Raw genomic sequence first — 20,941 nt, forward strand, 5'->3', positions numbered from 1 at the left:
AAGAAATGGTACCAATTGCATCACAGAGTTCATGAGCTTTCTCGGATCCAATTTTTTTTTATGTGCAAGTGACGAGTTCTGTGAATGTTGATTGGTCACAAAAGTTTTGTTTAACTAAATCCATTGATTATACTCAAGATCACATGTTACAATAACATCAACATCAACAAAGATCAGAAACAATCATATAAAAGAAAGAAACTGCAGCAAGATCTATGATTCTACAATCACAAACTTAATACTCCAAAAGCTAAATCTATGGTAAAAGCACTAAACCTCCAAAACCATAGAGAGTCCATGGCAGTAACAGCCTTCAAGAAAATCTTCAACAACCCTTGGTTTCTTCATAAAATTTTACAGACCAGAAACGAGAAAGAGAAAGAAGAAAGAGACCCTAAAAGAGAAAAAGTGAAGTTTGCCTCCATCTCTTAGTCTGCAAAGGAAGACAAGAAGTGAAAGGCAGTAGAAGATGAGAAAAATAAAGTTGTAAATGGCAAAGTCTAAAATAAATTATAAACATTAACTATATATTTGATATACAATATTATGATAAGGTATGATAAGAGGATATTGTGAATAAGATTAGATTAAATAATGTTATCCTATCATATATTTAATGTGTACAAATATTAGAATACAATAATTTATTTATTGATCAAAATTATTTTTTAAAAAAATTTATATAATTTAAATTATTGATATAATTTTTAAATGTATAATTAAACAAGTAAGTTCAATCTCATAAATTAAAAATAAATATCTTTACTTTAGAAGGATTGAATCATCCTCTATAAGAAGGATATTAATAATCTTTTTATTCATATCCTTTTTCTTTAGATGTAAACCAAGCATAAGATAATATGCGTATCATCCTATTATATTCATCATCTTATACATTAAATATGATCTAAAGATATTTAGATAAATATTTTGAGTCTAGCGAGTGAGTTTGATCTAATTTCGGCTTTAACTAGACTTGATTTTTTAAAAATAAACTTTAACACAAACCAATTTGAATCCAATTTATAAAAAATGATCCTATAAGATCAAGTTGAAATCAGCGGGTTTCAAGTTGATAAGCCAGGCGAAATCCTATTTAAAAAGAAAAAAAAAACCTTTAATTTATTAATATTTGTCATGTTCATTAATTAGATTACAATAAAGGAAATTGATAAATTACAATAATGATTAAATGAATATATATTATTAATTATTTAAACTTATAAAATCTAAAAATTCTGGCTCTATGGAGTGATATATAAAACCATAATTTTAAAATTATAAACATTTTAAAACCTTACAAAAGCTGTAGACGACCATGTTTGGTAGGCAAGTTCCGCGTACTTGCCTCACCTTGGGAGTACTAAATGGCTTATAAGCCACATTAATTTATAATTATATGCGGCTGAGGGCTCTGACCAATTCTTTTTTAAAAGGGGAATTACCAAAACCATATGTTGGAGTAATCTTCAATTTTTATTTTTATACGGGAGACCGAAGCCTTATAGCTGACAGCTTGACCTCAATTGATCCAAAAGGGTAATTCCAAAATTCTCATCATTTTTTAATCTAAGATTTGACCCTTAACGAACTTGAATTAAAATAGTGGTCAAATTTAGAATTTCATAGAACAGCTTTTCAAAATTGCTTCTGGCCGTCTTCATATTTTAGTCATGTTTTATTCAGATGCTCTCCATTCCAATCACATTAATTTTTCTTGCATTTAACCAAAAAAAAAAAACCATTTTTTCTATAAATAAAGGAGCTTAATTTTGTTAAAACTAATCACATTTGCAGCACAGCAAGCTGTCCAAGCAGAGTATTTTCTTCCAAAGTTAACTTCAAGGAAAAAGAAAGAAAACCAACCTCTAGAAATTATTGCATCTGAATTTAGCACTAACCTCTTCAAAACAGTATGGCTTCTTCTTTACCTTCTTCTGCCATAATTCCACCATCTTTCAAGCATTATAGACGTCAAGGCTTTCAAGTTAGAGCCCAAAGCTGTAGAGATGGAGGTAATTGCTTATCTTTTTTTTTTTTTTTCTTTCTTTCTCATTTTTCATCTTAAATTTGTGTCACACTCAACAGAATTGTATGTTTTTTTCTTCTTCTGGCAGGTAGATCAAGTAACCGCGTTGACGCGAGTTTGAGTATTTTAAGGGAGAGAATAGAGCACGTGAAGATCAAGGAGAAGCTAGAGAAATGTTGCAGATGTGAGTACGGTTGGAATTACGCAGCTGGCTATAATCATATGGTGAAAAGAGATGAGGCGATATCAGAATTCTTTGAGCTTGTGAGTTTGGTTGGGGCAACTCTTGGCTTCACCTTCCTTACTGGCACCGTTTTCCTTTGCCTTGTTTCTATTTTTGTTCAGTTCAATCAATAATTTGAAGTCATGCAGCTATATATATATATATATATATATATTTATGTGTGTAAATAATAACATCACACTCAATTTCAATGGAAATTTTTTTTTTTTTTTTGGCTTAGCTGGGAGGTATTCATTTCTAGAAAATAGAGTTCAAATTCTTTTATTGGCATATTCATCATGTTAAATAATAAGAAGTTGATTGTTCCTTGTAAAATTTTATCCTTTTTTTTCTTTTTTTGTATGGTGCTTGTTAGGTGGCTACTCCTCCATCTATATGCTACTATTTACTTTAATGTAAATTTGTTTTTCTTTTTGCTTAATAAAAAATTAATTTTAAATTATTAACAATATAGATTAAAATCCTTTTATTATTTTTTTATTACTTTTCAGTATATTTATTAATACCGTTTACATATTCGGAAGTTATGAACTATAAATAATGATTAAAATTGAAATATAATAAAAAAAATGTAGGCGAACCCGTGTCTCATTAAGACCCATAAAATATGTCAAATTCACAATATTTTAATAACATAAAATTAATCGTTTAAAATAAAAGACAGCGAAGATATTAAATTTGTTGAGCACGTGACCGTGATAGGAGTTCAATCTATTGGTTTTTAAAAATCTCATGGATAAAAGTGTAATCGAGTTCGAAAAAAATGAAAAAATTTGTTGAGCACGTGACCGTGATAGGAGTTCAACCTATTGGCTTTTAAAATTCTCATGGATAAAAGTGTAATCGGGTTCTAAACAATGAAAAAAGTTTGAATTTGAGTTTAATTCAATTTTGTTGTTTGAAATTTAATGTGAATTAAATTAAATTTTAATTTTTAAGTTTGAATTCAATTTAAAATAAAATATTGAATTGTTAAAATTTGATCAAATAAATTCATTTATTAAATAAAATATAAGTTTAATTTTTAAGTTCAGCTTCAAACTCAATTATTTATATTTGGATTTGAGTTTAAACTCAAATTAATATATATAAATAAAATAATAATTTTTAAATTAAAATAATAAAATATATATTAAAATATAAAAATTTAATTAAATTTGTGAGTTATTCGAATTAAATATTAAAATACTCTAAATTTATTCAATGAATTGAGTTGCTCAAACTCAAATTCAACTTAATAATTATTAAATCAAATTTAAATTTTATCTAAGATGAATAGAATAATTTGTGAGTATTAATATATTATTTAAAAAATTTGATTTCTCTAAATCTTTGGACGTATAAGATGAAGCCACATCATCTCATCCAATGGCCAAGGTGCAAGATCTTAAGGGTTTCATTCTTTTTTTCTTTCCCGAGCTAGTGGTAAGCAGCCGGTTGCTTCCATCTCCTGAAGTAACAGATCTCTCTTTAAAAAATAACAGAAATCAATTGACCTATTTTCTAATAACTAAAAATAACCTAATCGGAATAGGTTGTTGATTCGGTAATTAATCGATTTTTCTCATCATTCTTTTATCATCAAAATTTGAATAATAATTTTATAACAACTTTTATTTAATAAAATTAAATATTAATCTTATAATTTTATTACCAATGTAATATTTTCTATTCTTAAAAAAATAAATAAATATAAGATTTTCTGGAAGTTACATTAAAAAAAAGTGAATATTTTCATTATTTTATCTAAAGATGAATAATACACTTTTATCTAAATTTAAGGTTAATAATTATTCAAATAATTTTTACTTTTTAAATTAATTTCCGTTGATTTTTATATTTAATTAAAAATTATTAAATATCAACTTTGGATTAAAGAAAAATGCATTATTCATCCTCAAATGAAATATTATTTTCTAAACAAAGGTTGCTTATAATTTGTGTAAAAAAATTATTGGTTAGTATATTTTAATTCGTTCTACACTACTTAAATGAATTGATCATTTAATATTTTATGGGTTAGTATTTTACTTAAGTGGAAATTAAATAATTTTTTACTATTTATACATATTTGTTAGTGTCTTGTTACGTGTCCTAACAAAATAAATCATCATAAGTGATGCATTGGATATTTTATATGCAGTTTTAATTTGGCTCTTCAACGTTAAATGATTCGATCCGCCATTTTCGAAACCAAATACTTTCAAGTTAAAGTTTCAAATTTTAATAATTGAGATATGATCGCTTTGGGTTACCAGTACCATTTGTTTCTCTTAATGTCCAAATTTATTGTGATTATTATAAAATTAAAAAAAATTTAAGAATGTTTCAATTTGTATTTTGAGGACAACTTATAAAATAACGATGTTTAAGAACTTAATTAAATGAAAATAAATATTTAAGATATCAATTCATTATAATAAAATAATAAAGATAAGAATAATTATTTAATTTTTGTATAACTATTATTTTTATATTTAAGCCATAAATTAAATGAAAACGTAAAATAAGAATAAAGGGGGAATGAGATCTTCTCCAGAACCATCTTATATCCAGAATACCTTCATGTCCTTGGAATAATTTATGAACATAATGGGTTCAATCATGAAATGTTAATGAACATATTGCAATCTCAATCGTACAAAACAATCACTATCCTCTAAATCCTGCAAAACTTACAATATATATTGCGACCAAACTAATAACTCATTTATATTATAACGAAGATCAATTAAATTCTATAATTGCAAAATCCACGTGTCAACCTCAAATTTGAACATAACAAAGCTGATTTGCCCTTGTTGGCATATAATTAAACACATTAATTGTTGATGTGATTTCTTTATAATCGCAATTTTGATTTCAAGTGTAATAAACAGAGTCCAAATTATTCACATGCATGTATTTGTTAAAAAAATAAATAAATAATGAAAGGTAAACCAACAACAATCAATAGTTGCCAATAGCTACATCTCATAGCGATTTTTTTTTTTAAGGAAAATTTTATTAAAAAGAAACGGCTATATACAAAATCAGAGTTCCTATAAGCTCCTATTTTCATAAGGGAGTCAGTAATATGATTTGCTTCTCCGAATATTTGCACAAAATATATGTTCTTTACACAATTAAAAAAGATTATACAATTTATTAAAAATATCATTATATTTCCACTGGTTAGCATTACCTCTATTGAGTCAAGAAGTGACAACTTTTGAGTCCCTTTCAAAAATAATTTAAGGAAGCGCCTGAACAGTAGAAAGGCTTTGGACATTAGAAATGAAGTCCAAAGGCGAGAAATTAAGATTAAAAATTTCGCTTTCATTCACCACCCAAGCATGATGCAAATCAAGTTATAGATTTAGTCAATCAGGAGGACTTTTTTCGTTGAATACCATTTCATTGCGAGCTACTCAAATAGACCAAACGATCGCATAAAACAAAGTTTTCCAAATCGACTTTTGACTCGGCCTATCCATTAAGCAACGCCATGATTGAAATAAAAGCTTTAAGGACCCCGAATTAGCCCAGAAATTACTCCACTGTCCACTGCATTTGCACCAAATATTCCAAGTGAAGTGACAAAACAACAGCAAATGATCGGTAGTTTCAACATCATCAAAGAAAGGGCATTTATTCACCAGATTCCCAAGACGGCCTCTCTTTTGCAAAAGTTCAGTAACTGGATACATGCACTCAATGCCTTCCAGCAAAATATTTGAAACTTTCGGCGGAGCAAAATATTTCAAATATTAAAATGTTATCGCATAATTTACTTAATTAACATGCAAGATTTATATATATACATATATATATTTGTTTGTAGAGTTCAAAAATTTAATCTGTAGGTATACGTAGACTTGTCCACAGTAATCCAGCCTTTAGGCTCTAAGAACCAAGTTGAATCAAGCCTTGGAGAGACATTGTGAAAAGCAAATCTGGTTAAATCCAGCTTGATCTGATTCATACGTTTCTTCATTAGATTTTTGCAACTAGTTTGTTAATAAGCAGTGGCATTAGGTTAGTTGGTTTCTAGCTGAAAATGAAGTGGTCAGAGGATAAAAAATTTTAATTCTTTATTGAATATGTGTAAAACATAAACTTGACATAATCAAGTCATACTAATGAAACTTAATTTTCTCATGAATTGAAACTGATTGACCAAAGGCGGCCAAAAGAAACCTAATCCACTAAGTTGGTAATCTTATTATTCAAAGCCTTATCAAAGACATATTTGTGACGTCTCATTGCAGTCATGTCCCGATTATTTGACAGATTTTTTATTTTGCTTGCATGATTATGTAACAATTATTATTTTTTTAAAGAAAGGATAAAAAGTGAAAGCAAATGTAATCATAGTTTATGAAAATGTCTATTCTTTCCTGAATTTCATGTACATTGTTCACTACCAAACCTAATCTTTTAATCCTCTTGATTCTTGTTTGCATCTCTAAATTATCTTTATTATGGTATAATGACTTCTGAAAAGACATTTATTTTCGTCTTATGTTCTGGCATTAGTATTTTACCAAATCTTACCCCTTAAAATTTGCATCATTAGAAAGATTTGAGCACATGGACTTTTTGTTTGTTTGTTAGATGATACTCATCCAAATCTAAAATAATAAAATGCAACATTATTACCTTGTAAACAAAAAGTTGGTATTTCTTCCTTGGGATATATAGAATTTTTTATCTTATTTGTTTAAAACTAAAAATATATATGAGAAGGATTTACTTACATTAATATAAGTGTTATAAATTTTTTTAATCATTAGATTAAACTAATTAAATATAAATGTTATGAATTTAATTTTAATTCAAGAGTCAAAAAAATGTATAATATGTTCACTAATATAAGTGGATCCCTACTCTCTCTCTTTATATATATATAGAGAGAGAGGAGAGATCCATTTGCATAGTGCAAAACTTTTTTAATTTTATAAATTTCTTTAGATATTAATTTTAATAAATCGAAGAGACAAAATTAAACTATCTTCTGTATCATAATTGAAATGAAGATGGTTATCTAAATATTTTATTAATCCAATCATTAATTTTCATCATATATTTATGTATATAGACAATGACATATCATGACATCAGAACTTGGGATCAAATTGAAAAAAAAAAAAAATCTTGTTGTTTGCACTAATGTAAACAAATAAAATAACAAAAAGCTATAAATTTTAATGCAGTGATCATAATTAAACATATACGGAAACAAAATAAAACTATTTTAAACATGCTTAGATATTTGGATCAGAGTCTTGCATAGAAAGTTTAAAAAATCAATTTAATTTTTGTTAATTTCATATGATCGTGATTTCACACTTATAATAAGTCTAGAATATGAAAATAATAATTGGTGAGTATGATAAATACACCATCAGCAATGTGATTTTAACTCTTTGTATTTACAACGCACAAAAATGCGTAAAATTAAGTTATGAACTATAAAATATTTTTGTTGTAAAAAAAAAGTAAACAAATTCAACAATTTTAGTTTGAAAAACAATATAAATATATTTAACATAACTAGGGGAAGCTTCTAAACGATGATATCTCAAAAGTGAAACAAATCATTTAACTTATATTAATAATTTTATTTATAATTTAACATTATTTCTTTCGTCTATCCTACCAAAGACAAATATTTCCTTGCAGGTATATTTTTCCTTTCTTCACATTTTTTCCCTTTCCCATTTATTCCAATCAAATATAGCGTAAAAGACTATGTGCAATAAGGATTAATAGGCGAGGCCATATCATATATCAATTAGTTCACCAATGATAGTTTTAAGTCCGTCAATTGGGAAATCTATGCTCACGTTTACAAGTTAACGGTAAACAAAATGAATCCATTATGCCAATTCAAATCAAACAAGAAGAAAGGTAGACAATGAGAAGAAATGAAACATCTCAAATTTTGTAATAAATTGCATCGTTTCACATTTTCCGTTCCACGTTTGCCAGTCAAGAAACTAAACAAGCAACAGAAGCACACGGTGCCGCCACAGGGTTACATGAAACCAAAAGGCATAATCGGCAACCAATTGGATAACATTAACCTAAGTATGGCACTCAATTTCCTAGGATAATCTCATCACCAACTACACCCCTACACCAATATCTTTCATGAAGGGAAGAAAAAAAAAAAAAAAACTTAAAAGAACATTTTATCCTAGATGAAGAATCCGATAAATGAAGTTTCAAATGTCAATACCTATCCACTGCCATTTTGTATGCAAACTGTGAACCATTTCAACGACAACAAATCACAGGGGTAGTCCATTCAAGACAAAGACCTAAGGTTCAATTTTAGTTCCTTAGAAATGCAACAGTGGCAACACGTGATCCCACAGATCCACCAAACATGTACGTTGGATAAGTCCGAACATGGTTCAGATATTGGAATGGGGGACGATCTCTGTGTGTTTCCTGGTCCTTGATTGTATTTGGCTCTTGAGGCATTGCAATATTTCTTTGATTGAAATTTTCCACCTCCTGCACCAATTCATCTTTTGTATGGTTGCAAGAAGTAATCACCTACAAGCAGCATTTTAAGAAGAAAAAGATTGGGTGGAAATTGTTAAATCTACAGATATAGTACAATGTCTTTCTTTTAAAGACAATTGTCACACAACTTAAAGGCATGCTGGGATGTAACAGAGTCTACCCTTCACAAAGCTATACTCAGAATTGACTTTAAGAATATTTAAACTCAGATAGAGTCGAGTTAAGCTCAAGCTCAAGTAACTACAAGTAGTCGAGCAAAATAAACTTGAAAACTAGGCTTGAGCAATTAGTGATTGCAACTGGACTTTTAAACCATTTTTTTTTTCATATAATGCATAAGACTTTTACATTTTTATCTATATGTGTGTGTGTATGTGTGTGTATTCAGAAAGCTAGCACTCGAGCTTGAGCCTTGATTTCAATGGATCTCGTTTTACATAAGCATACAAATTTACAAAAATAAAATAGAACCACAAACAAGCCAGAAAGAAGCTTACTAATACTCCACCAGGGGCCACCAACTTTGAAACTGAATCCCAATACATCATCCTGAAAAGAAAGAGTTTAAGGAATTTCTAAAAGATGATCAAATAGAAAGTCATAACAAATGCAAAAGTTTGAGCTATTGAAAAATTAAAAAGCAAAGAAACAAACTATTTATCTCATTATACATAAGTGCAAATTATACATTTCAATTTATTAGATTTTATCGGCATGGACAAGTACTTCATGATAATCAGTTATTTGATAATATATACTGGTGTACAAGAGAGACAGAAGGGGCAAAGGTAGAAATTGCAACAAAGATGGTGTCATTGTTACCTTTTGATAGGCCCATCGGGATGCAAGCCAATGGCATCGAGAGTCCCCTTATCCATGACAAGTTGAAAACGTCTTTCCAACTTTGTCTCAAGAATATCATCAACCTAAGGACCAAATGGAAATGATAATGGCCAAGGTGCTTTGAGAATAACCAAGCCGACAAGAGAATTATCAACATGCAGGAATTCAACTATCAACGGTAATCTGTTTATGCTCCATCATCAGCACAAGAAATCCACAACTCCATCTTTACCTCTTACATGGGCGTTTGAAGTCTTAATATACTGTTTTCTTCAAAACATGGATATCAATTTTCCTGTTTAGACTACATAGTCGACACTAACTGCCCCAAGCCCTTATACTTTTGTTTTATAGAGCCCCTTTTGAGGTTAGGGAAGTTGTAAAGATTAAACTAATATCTAAAAATTAATAAGAAAGGATGACAAGTGCAATGATTACACAAATATCTAAAAATAAGACCCAGGAGAGACTACAGATACAATCGTTTCTTAACAAAAAATGCAACAAAATTAACCTGAATAGGTTTTCTTAACCAAGGGAAAGAGATATGGAAATTGTAAAGATTACACAAGAATCAAAAGAAAGATCCAAGACAATGTTGATATACAGTATGTATGAAATAAATAAATACACAATGAAAGACAACAAACCAATGCACACATAAAAACAATGAAGCAATTCAGATGGGTGATAAGCACTCCAAATTAAAGAGATGATAATACTGAAATTTTCAGATTGGATGGATAAAGGAAAAAAAAAAAGGAAAACAGCCTGTGATTACATCCAGTTAGAATTCATAGAAATCCGTGCATACCAGAAACTTGATATTTGAAAATCCATCACGGTCCGCAAGGCTTCGAGCAAGGTCAATTGCACCTTCACTATAATCAGTTCCAGTCAAATCTATGAATCTGAATTGAAAAATGCAAAGCATTCACTTGACCATTGCCATAAATGTAATAATAAAAAGAAATTTTAGTTTCTTAACACATAAATTTTATCAAAATGCTGACCCAAGGCATAGACATTTCTCACAGCACCATTAATTTAACAAAAATCAAATAGAATTAGCCAACACCAAAATGATACAGAATGGAATAACGGGACTAATCTTTTCCCAGCCTTCTCTGTTCAGTTTTATTTGCTCAGTTAATCCAATCACTTACCATGTCCCTAAAGCACCTATAGCACAAAAAATCAGCTTTAGAAAAATCATACCAATGATTAACTGCTTGAGAACATATTCAAATAAGATTTTGGAACAAGAATCATGCATGATATTTCTCTTTGGTTTTTTTCTTCCTCAATTTGGACAACCTGCAGCAAATGATGCACATATGTTCTCCTATTATCTCTCAAAAAAGAATGACTATCATGTGTTTGGCCCTATCCAATTTCACTGTTTTGAGCCAAAATAGTAGTACTTATCAAAAAAAGAAAAAATTATAACAGAACAGTAGCACTTCCTGCCAAGGAATTTTAAATCCTGAAGGACCAAGAACTTGATTGTACAGGACTTGTCCAACTAGATATTCAGTTCACACCAAATGGTGATTAATAAACCTGGGCTTGTCCAAAAAGAAAATTTTAATGAGGATCAGTTCAGTTCATATACAGGTTTTGAAGATATTAACTGCTGTATCAAGAAATTTGCTTTTGCAGAACATGGTTGGAGTGACAGGGAATTTTTAGCATAAGTTCTTAGATAAAGACTTGATTAGCAGCTTATTAAGGATGAAATTTGCAAGTTGAAGTTTCTCCAGGAGTGATGCACACCCTTGGAAAGCTGTTACTTGCCAGGGCACTAGTTTTCATATTCTTTAAAGGAACCTTGGTGTTTGGGGTTTTTCATGCTGTTCCTTATGTTTCAGATTTTAGATTTCTTACACTAATTTCTGGCATCCCATAAAAGTCTTAAACGAAATAGCTAATGCAAAAGAAAGTGTACAATTCTAGAGTCCATCAATGAGGCTAGAGCCACCATTACCACAGAATGCTCTCTCTGATCAAAGTAAGGAGAAAAAGTCGATTACTCAAATCAAATACAAAACAAGAATAAATACAAAAAATTATAAGAAATTGAACAGTCCACAAAATATTTGATGCACATCCAAAATAAAATTATATATACATGCAATTATAAATGAGATAAATGTTCTCCAGTTATTACAATGGTTCATTTTTCTAGTAACACAGCAAGGATGGCTACATTGCCAGATTCAAACACTTCCAGGGTTTCTTTAAATATCTCTATTGCTTTTCTCCGCATTTTTATGCTTTCTTAGTGCCCATAAATGATACATATATATGTAAAAGAACTTTTTTACCATGTTCAAGTAAAATTGCATCCTTTTCTTCAAAAAATCTCCATCCACGTTCATTATCACTCTCAATATATTGGACAAAAAATTTTAAGATTGTACGATAGGAGCACCTCTTACCTACTAATGTCATGAATCCAGCAAAATATGTATTATAATATTCGAGAAGAGCAATAGCATGAACAATATGCAAGCTAACTTATTGTTGAACTTGAAAATCTATGAATTTAATTTATTTTGAATTAATTTTATTAGCATATAATACCAGTACTATAGGCAAAATCTCAGAGAGTACCCCTGCTTAGCAAGTTCCTGAAGGAGCAAACCATTGCCAGTGCCAATGTCAAGTACACTCCAGCAAGACAAATATTTATCATCCAGTTGAACAGTCTCAGGCTTTGCCTCATCAACATGATTTGGCATGTAACCTTGAGAAATTTGACTACACAAGCTTTTGGTCCAAGAAGTAACAGTATCCATGACATCAGCTCCAAACCTATTGAGAGAGAGAGGTAAAACAGCGAAAACATAAACTAATTAAAGGACGTAAAATGAAATTAGCATAAACAAAAGGTCTTAGAATCCTTTATTTATGAAAAAGTTATTAAACCTGGCCCAGATAACAACTCGAAGAAGTTATCAATTCAGTAGGTTATCGGGGGAACCACTAAAACGCATATTGAATTAAATCCCATTTAATACAATTATACCCATAAATTATGTACTTATGTGATTAATAACAAATATTTTTGCTAGGAGTATAAGGATCATGCCTAGATTGAAGGCAAAATTACATAGTTTAGGTAATGCTAACCAAATTTCACCAGCGTGGCCATGTTCACGAAAATTTGCCAGCTCATCTGCATATGCACCATCCCAATAACTCTGAAGACCAAGCATTGATGTCATTGCATCAGCATCTGGTTCATCCTTGTCAGAACTGTGTATACAACAGACACCAGACAAGTCCATCTTATACATATCAGCAATGATAAACATACATCATACAACTTTTCTTAGCAATGGGTTAAACATATAATGTCGTCCTATAATTCAACCCATAAAACCATATCCCAAAAATTCCACCCAAAAATTCCTCAATTTGGTTGTTACTTTTCCTACTTGCCAAAGAAAAGTATAATGTGTTTTTGGATACAAAAACAAATAATAGTGCTGAAGAATTGAGAAAAAAATTCCATAGAGAACAAAATGAATTTTTGACATTTGCATGGAACAAATATGTTTGAAGACGTACTTCCTTTTAGCCATCAGCACATTTTTAATCATAAATGATTTTGTTTTATACTATTTGCTATTGCTTTATACCAACTTCTGAAAAAAAAAAAGTAACAAGAGAACCAAAATAGAAGCAAAGAACTTGTTTCATGATTGCATTCATTTATATAATAAATAATTATATATTCATATGTATAAATCTTATTACTTGGCTGTGAAGAACTAAAAATTCTATAGATTGGTCGTTTAAATAAATTTTTTTTTTTTCATTTCAACGGCATTGATCCACAAATAATTTTTTTTTTCAAAAATATAAAAAAACCCAGTAATACAAGCCTTAATTTCCACAAATACGAGCAAGGTAAAATAAACCAAGAAATTTTCCCATCCAAAAGTTAAATAAATAACAAATCTTAAAATTAAGCAAGTAAGCTCTGATTTCACTTTCCACAACTTCAAAACCCTTATTTATTAACTCTATTAAAAATTCAAAATCTAGCCAAAACATTCAATTGAAAAACGGAAAAGTGAAAGACGAATAGAATAGAAAATAGAAAAACCTGTAATCAGAGGCAGCACGGAAGTTGGCAGCGGAGGAAAGGGCTTCAGCGGCATCAGCGTGGCGCTGCTCATCGTCAAGTGTGCTTCCATAATCGCTCTTTATAGACCAGGAATCGGCAGCCACCGACCGCTCGTCGTCGGACGCCACTTCTCGACCGGTCTGCAGCTGTTGTTGCGGCGGCGGATGTTGCTGGGTTGGGTCCGATGACTCTTCCGGCGACAATCTGATTCCCGCCATGGATTTCAAGGTATTTAATTTTAAAAGAAAAAGAAAATTTGGTTAATTTGTTAGTGAAGAAAGACAGAGCGAGACTTGATTCGTTTACTTAGGACTTTATGTTGTTGAAGGAAAGAAGAAAAAAGAAGAGATCTTGGGAGATATTTTTTTCTTGACAATTTTGTATAGAATTGATGAGATCTTCACCGTTTGATTATTCACTCATACAAAATTATTTATTAACAAAAAGATATGATCATGCATTTTTATTTATTAAATTAATTTCTTAATTATTTTAAATATAAATTAATAAATGTATAAAGTTGATTTATTAATCATTTAACATGTATGATAATAAAATACGTGACAAATTTTGAATTTCACTAGAAAGATTTTAAAGTTCATGTTGTATTGAAATAATATTTTTTAAATGGATTTTAGTTTAATTAATTTATATAATTATTTTTAAAATATAAGTTTTTGTAATTCCTTTTTTACTTTCAAACTATTATATTTTTGTAAAAAAAAAAATTTAAAGATATTAGTTAAGATTGACAAGTGTAATTGTTTTGAAAGAAAAAAATAATTATTCAAAACATCATTTGTCGGATATTCCTAATATTTAAAAAAATATTTATTTTTATTATATTTAATATTAAAATTTAAATCATTATAAAATTGGTATTTCATTATTTTGTGTCAAAAAATTAAAAAAATTAATTTTGATAAAATTTTAAGTGTTCAAAATAGCACATTAAGAGAATATAATTTTGGAAAATTAAAAGAATAAACCAACAAACTAAAGAAAACCGAACAAAGGGAGTTGCAATTGGGAAGTTTTAGTACTATAATAAAAGCTATTTTAAGTTCTTATCTAAAAAAATTCTTTCAAATATGGAACTTAAAATCAAAAGTGTTTAACTTGTTGGAATTAGTTTCTTAACTTGGGCCTATTAGGGTGGGTTTAGATCTTATTGAAGTTGCCCTTCGTTTGAATTGGACACCTTTCTTGTCTCTCAGAGATACTATTTGGATGGTATATTCCAATATGATTAAATTCAGTATTTCTCTAATAAGAGATTGAAGTATCTAACGTGTAGTGGACAAAGTTTAATGGACAAATGGAGTATGATTAGAATTTATGGACCATACTGCCTCCTATTGTTTTTTTTTTCCCTAAAACATTTCAACACTTTTTTTTTTGTTTTTTGTTTTTAAATTTAACTTTGTTTAGTTTGTCATATGTTTTATATTTATGTTTAATATTAATTTATCTAAATAACATTTATAATTGTTATAAACATAATTTTTCAAATATTAAATATTTTGACATATTTTTATAATTTTAATATTTAAATTAATTTTACTAATTTTTAATTTATTAACAAGAAATTTTTAGAATAAAATAATTTTAATAAATTTTAATAATTTATTAATTTCACAAATATCAAATGTATATTATAAATTTTATTATATATAAGTTTTAATTTAATATTTTTAATAATTATTTTTATCTCATTATATTTTATCTTATTATTATCATTACGTTTGCATTTAAATATATATCATATCATTAATTTTAATATCACAACTGTAATAACTAATATTACCATCATCATTGCTTTTAATTTCATTAGAATTAATTTTTTCGTTTATCCAAATAAAATTAAAAAAAAAAGAATTATTCATAACAAGTCGAAATAGTCAATGGATGCTTAAAATACTCTATCCAAACTTGGTTTATGAGTTGCACGACTTGTCACGTTTAGATCATTAAAAAATATTATTGTTAATTTTATTTTATTTTAAAATATATTTACAAATATTTAATATAAAATATTTGTAAATATTTTAATAAATTGTCGAATTAAATGAATTTCACAAATGAGTAAACTTGAGCTTAGTTAGCTTTTATAAGTATCAATTGAATAGGGCTCGATTTATATCTAATAATCTAAAATATGACATAATAATATGACATGAATATGATAAAAAAAAATATAAATATAATATTATTTAAAATTTAAAAAATAATTATATATGAGTTTAACAAAATAAAAATATATATTTTATATTTTTTTATTTATATAAATTGTTATACATAATTTTTGTGTAAAACATGATACGAATACATAAATTTTAATATTTTATACAATATAAATACATAAATTATCATATCTAATTTAATCGATAAATGTTTTTAATTTCTATCTTTAAAGAAAAAAATTGTTTGAAATTTTAATATCAAGTTTTAATAGTAAGGTATTTTGTTTATTGCACAAGTTTTATCATTGAAATTATATGGAGTATAGAAATCCCAAAACTAGTATTTTTTATGGTGTATTTAAAATAATCTGAAATTGAACATTAAATATTAAAATTAAGTGTTCAACATTTTATTAAAATATCTAAAATTAATATTTCAATAAAGAGAAACACTAAAAAATGTTTTTTATTTTGAAAAATTTGACATTATTCTAAAATAACCTAAAATAATAAAATTAACATTCAATTTAAAAGAGGAAAAAAAAAAAGGTACTTGTTACAATTAGGCGACTCAACATTGGATTAATTTTCGATTGTCTCAGGGTTTGCTCGAGTAAATCTTCATCTCTCATTGTTCTTTATCTCGTTGGTTTTTGTTAGCCCTAGATCCATTAATAGAGTCATGAAAATTGATTTGAACAATATTAACACACCTCTTGGCTCTTGCCTATCATGCTTCAAATAATTAATATAATTATTTTTAACAAATAATATTTAATAAATTTAGTATTCAAATTTTAAATATTTAAAATCTCTTCTTTTAAATTCATTTTACAATTTTTTTATACTTAAATAAAGTACTTTAATATATATATATGTCATCCACGGCCTTATGTCTAAAATATTAATGGATACGTGCTCGGCCTTACAATCTTCTAAGGGGTTAGTAAATCCTTGAATGATCCTCTCAATACTTATTTTTTTTAAAAGGCCGAATAGAATAAAATTTTTTTGATTAAAAAAGAGTTCAAAGTTGAAAAGCACAAAACAAGTACATAGTTAGAATGCAGAAGCAAAGATTAAAAACATGAAAGCAGAGCTTGGGTTCTTTGAGCACCAAATATAGCTAAGTCATATCAGAATTTGAGTAACGAAGGCAAACTATTTTATCAATGATTTTCTTATGACATCTATAATCACTGTTCACATTTTGTCTAGTGCAAGTCGATAATTAATATTTAGTTAAAGGGTCAAAATTCTTTCAACAAAAATTTAATAATTATTTAAGTAATTGATATTTTATTACAATTAATATTTTTTATTTTTATTGGTTAAGCTCTTAAATATTTATTTTTATCTAATTGAAACTTAAAATATCTATTTTCACCTCAATTGAGTCTTCAATTAGAGGAAAATTGATGTTGATGGTTAATACAAATTTTCGTCAAATAAAAACTCAATTAATGAAAATAGATATTTGAAAACTTAATTAATTACAATAAAATAATATGAGTTTTGATGATTCTTAAATTTTTGTTAGAGGGTTTTAACCCTATTATGCCTAAGTCAATCGATCAACAATTAGAGCTCTGGTCAATGTAATAAGGCTATTGGGTCGCAGATGCAAGGCATGTCCAAACAACCACATCATCTACCCTAATGAGATGGTTTGCCACCTACCAAAGGAAAAGCCTGCCCGAAGCCTTACTAATGGCTTGTCAAGACAATCATTTCAAAATTGACCAATAGGCCACTAACTTGCCTTGAATCATTAAATGTGACCCAAGATCATTAAATGTAGCCTACACCTACTTGGGATCATTAAATGTAATCCCTATCCATCACGTGGACTCTTATTGAACTCCACATAGACATTCTCTCAACTGTCAATTGTCTTGGTCAAATCATCACTCTTGGCCAAAGACAAGAGGTAAAGAAAAACCAAGTATGCAAGGTAACAAAAGAAGAACTAATCCCCTCACCCTTTCTCTAAGCTTTCTCACTCTTGAAGCTTCCCTCCCTCCCTCCATGCTTTACCATTTTCAACCTTCCTTGCCTTATTTCCTGAACACACCTCAGGCAATATACTGACTTAAGCATCAGAGCACATCTTCGAGTGACAACTCCAATGCCCCATTAATCATGCTTTTATGGCAATAGGTTACAATTGTCCTTCCTCTCAACCTTATTTCCTTCTCCTCAACTAAGATGTCAGAGAAAACCATTAACAATTGGCATCGTTTGTGGGAACAAAAGTCATGTCGCACTAACCATATTCTTTTGAGATGTTAGCTCCAACCATTAATATTATTGCCTAACTTACAACTACTATTAAGGTAACATTTTTCTTGTTGACCCATCTTTAAATTCTTTCACCAAATTTACCTTTTCGAAACTCCTCATGTCCCAATAATCAACTTTCATCAAATGTTTGGGCATCGCAACCTTTAAGCTATTATCAGAGTTTATTAGGAGCTTTATCCTCGAACATAACATTGACACCATCGTTAGTCCACACTATAACACCTACACTTTCAAACCTTGTTCCCCAACTACCCATAACACAGATCCACTCTTCACAACCCGTTAATGCTGGCATGTAGCCAAACATTCTCCTTGTAACTTCCACTATACATGTTTCACTTCCATGTCCACAAATCCCAATGCACCCATTAGTTATGCAAACACAACTAGACTTTTATCAAACTTTCATGCCCTAAATATAACTCTAAATGCCTAAGTGGCCATTAAGCAAAAATTACTCTTACAATACCAACATGCAACTCAACAACCTCTTCAAGAACGACCTCGCCTTAGAGAAAGTTTAGCATCCTATTTCAAAGAACCACCACCACTACTTCAAAACGTAACCCGAACTAAAGAAACCTACCCCTAAATAGTGCATGATAAAGCTCACCATCATGACCAAGCATATATAAACCTTGACTTGGAAAATGAACTAGCTATGCAAGTCGTGATCCTACGCAAAAAGCTAGCTAAGTTCAAACAAGATAAAAATAAAGACCTTTAGTGGCTGAAAGATGATCACAAACCTATTACTCTCACCATTAGACAAGTTGACATCCCATCTTCCCTTAAATTGCCAAAAGATACTTATAATGGAACCACTGACCTAGAGGACCACCTGAACCATTTTAGAACCTTTATGAACTTGCATAATGCATTTGATGCAATAAAATATAAGACTTTTCCTACCATCTAGCATGAAAGAGCTAGCACATGGTTCTATTCCATGGCTTCTATCACCATAGATAGTTTTGATACTTTGAGTAGATAGCTCTTAGTGCATTTCCTGAGCAACAGGGTTATTATACACTTTTTTGTGAGTTTGTTAACCATAAAGTAAAAGCCTATGGAAATTTTACAATAGTATTTAAAGAGGTTTAACATTGACACTCTAGAGATCTAGGATTTGAATGCTAAATAGGCTATTCAAGCCTTCACCTTGATGGTAATGTGTGATCATTTAAGATATTCATTAATAGAGAATAAGCTAAAGCAGTTGTATCAATTATATGAAAGAGCTTAGAAGTTTGTTAAGGCCAAAGTGCTTAGGGCAGCAAATAGGGCCAAACTATGTGAACAACGTTAAAAACGTCTACAAGGAAAGAACAGATGGATTGAATACTAAGCCAATGGTTTCATGATAACCGTTAAGCCTATGGCTAGCAAAAAAGAAAAGATTAGCATAGTAATAACAACAATAGAAGCCCCTCAACATAGTTCAACTAGTATATAAACCATAATAGTATCCTAAATGCCATCACACAATGTCCAACCCAATGATCAACCTAAAGAAACAACCAAACACAACCCTTAGTTAGACGACTAGATAACTAACCTAACTAAAAGAACACTGCACCTACCACGAAACTAGAGAGCATTCCATTAATGAGTGTGTAGCTCTTTAAAAAGAGATCGAAAGACTGGAGAACATGATAAATGCCTAAGTAAATCTCAATCCAATAACCCTTTATCTTGACAATGCCATGAACTAGTCAACTGCCAACAAGGTGAGGGCTTTTCCTACTAAATGAAAGAGGTTTGTCAAGAAAAAATCGTAAACAAACACCTAATCTAGGGCATCATCCATGTCATTATGGAAACTATTGAAGATTGAGGCAACAGTAAATCCAAGTGCAAGTCGTACTTACACATTATGATGGCCATTGATGTTGTACCTAAAAAAAATTAAATATTGGTAAATGCAATTTTCAAAAAAAGATAAAGACATCTTGGTGGATAACAAAAATGACCCTATAGTAGTCACAACTATGACAGCCAACTACCAAGTGCAGTGCATATTAGTTAATAATGGATGTATGGTGGATTTGATACAATATTAGGCATTTAAGCTAATAGGGCTTATGAATGAATACTTACAGCCATCTAGGCTTATCTTTAGGTTTGCTAACCAACCAATTATAGTGAAAGGGCCCATCATTATACCAATTATGATAAGGGAGGAAGAGCATATGTTAACCACATTAGCAGACTTCTTCGTGGTTGACCAGCCTTTTACTTATAATGTTATCTTTTGTAGTCTATTGATGAAAAAGACTAAAATGGTGACCATCATCTACTGCCTGAAAGTTAAATTTTCTACACCAACTAGAATATGATATATGAAAATGAACCAAGTGATAACTCATCAATGCCACCTTCTAAGCCTTTACCTTACTAAGAAAAAATGTCAAACCAACAACCTACTCATGTCCTCAACCATAAAAGATCTTGACACACATTCCCCTTTGTCAATCCATGTAATAAATCCAATCTTAGCCCAAACATTAAGCATCGATAGCCTAGATGTGCAAGACAAAACTAAGAACATAAAGCAAATTCTATTGCGTAAATAGTAGCTATCCAACTATACCCCTAAAACCTAAACCTTACAACTCAAATGGGTTTATTATTGGATGCTAAGGCAAAAGGTATATTATGTAGATTTTTACAAAATAATGTTG

At 29.4% G+C, this 20,941-nt stretch overlaps 2 protein-coding genes across 2 annotated transcripts; one reads left to right on the forward strand and one right to left on the reverse strand.

Moving 5' to 3' along the window:
• Positions 1 to 1,670: 1,670 nt before the first annotated feature.
• Positions 1,671 to 2,711, forward strand: LOC111313205 (uncharacterized). Its single transcript, XM_022913881.2, has 2 exons — positions 1,671 to 2,015; positions 2,118 to 2,711. Exons 1-2 carry the CDS (start codon positions 1,916 to 1,918, stop codon positions 2,384 to 2,386), a joined length of 369 nt encoding a protein of 122 aa, XP_022769616.2. The 5' UTR covers positions 1,671 to 1,915; the 3' UTR covers positions 2,387 to 2,711.
• A 5,462-nt stretch (positions 2,712 to 8,173) lies between these two features.
• LOC111314656 (uncharacterized) lies at positions 8,174 to 14,175 on the reverse strand. Its single transcript, XM_022916230.2, has 7 exons — positions 13,750 to 14,175; positions 12,768 to 12,893; positions 12,249 to 12,449; positions 10,447 to 10,543; positions 9,612 to 9,715; positions 9,287 to 9,338; positions 8,174 to 8,819 (listed from the first exon to the last, which is right to left on the reverse strand). Exons 1-7 carry the CDS (start codon positions 13,986 to 13,988, stop codon positions 8,592 to 8,594), a joined length of 1,047 nt encoding a protein of 348 aa, XP_022771965.2. The 5' UTR covers positions 13,989 to 14,175; the 3' UTR covers positions 8,174 to 8,591.
• Between the last annotated feature and the right edge of the window lie 6,766 nt (positions 14,176 to 20,941).

The sequence above is a fragment of the Durio zibethinus genome, chromosome 23, assembly GCF_047325235.1.
Source record: "Durio zibethinus cultivar Kanyao isolate XHJ-2024 chromosome 23, ASM4732523v1, whole genome shotgun sequence".
NCBI classification, from domain to species: Eukaryota; Viridiplantae; Streptophyta; class Magnoliopsida; order Malvales; family Malvaceae; genus Durio; species Durio zibethinus.

Coding starts and splice junctions, on each gene's coding strand:
- LOC111313205 (XM_022913881.2), top strand. CDS start 1,916: ATGGCTTCTTCTTTACCTTCTTCTGCCATAATTCCACCATCTTTCAAG. Junction 2,016..2,117: donor CCAAAGCTGTAGAGATGGAG/GTAATTGCTTAT, acceptor TTCTTCTGGCAG/GTAGATCAAGTAACCGCGTT.
- LOC111314656 (XM_022916230.2), bottom strand. CDS start 13,988: ATGGCGGGAATCAGATTGTCGCCGGAAGAGTCATCGGACCCAACCCAG. Junction 12,894..13,749: donor CGTGCTGCCTCTGATTACAG/GTTTTTCTATTT, acceptor TTGTATACACAG/TTCTGACAAGGATGAACCAG. Junction 10,544..12,248: donor CAGGAACTTGCTAAGCAGGG/GTACTCTCTGAG, acceptor TTTTCAATTCAG/ATTCATAGATTTGACTGGAA.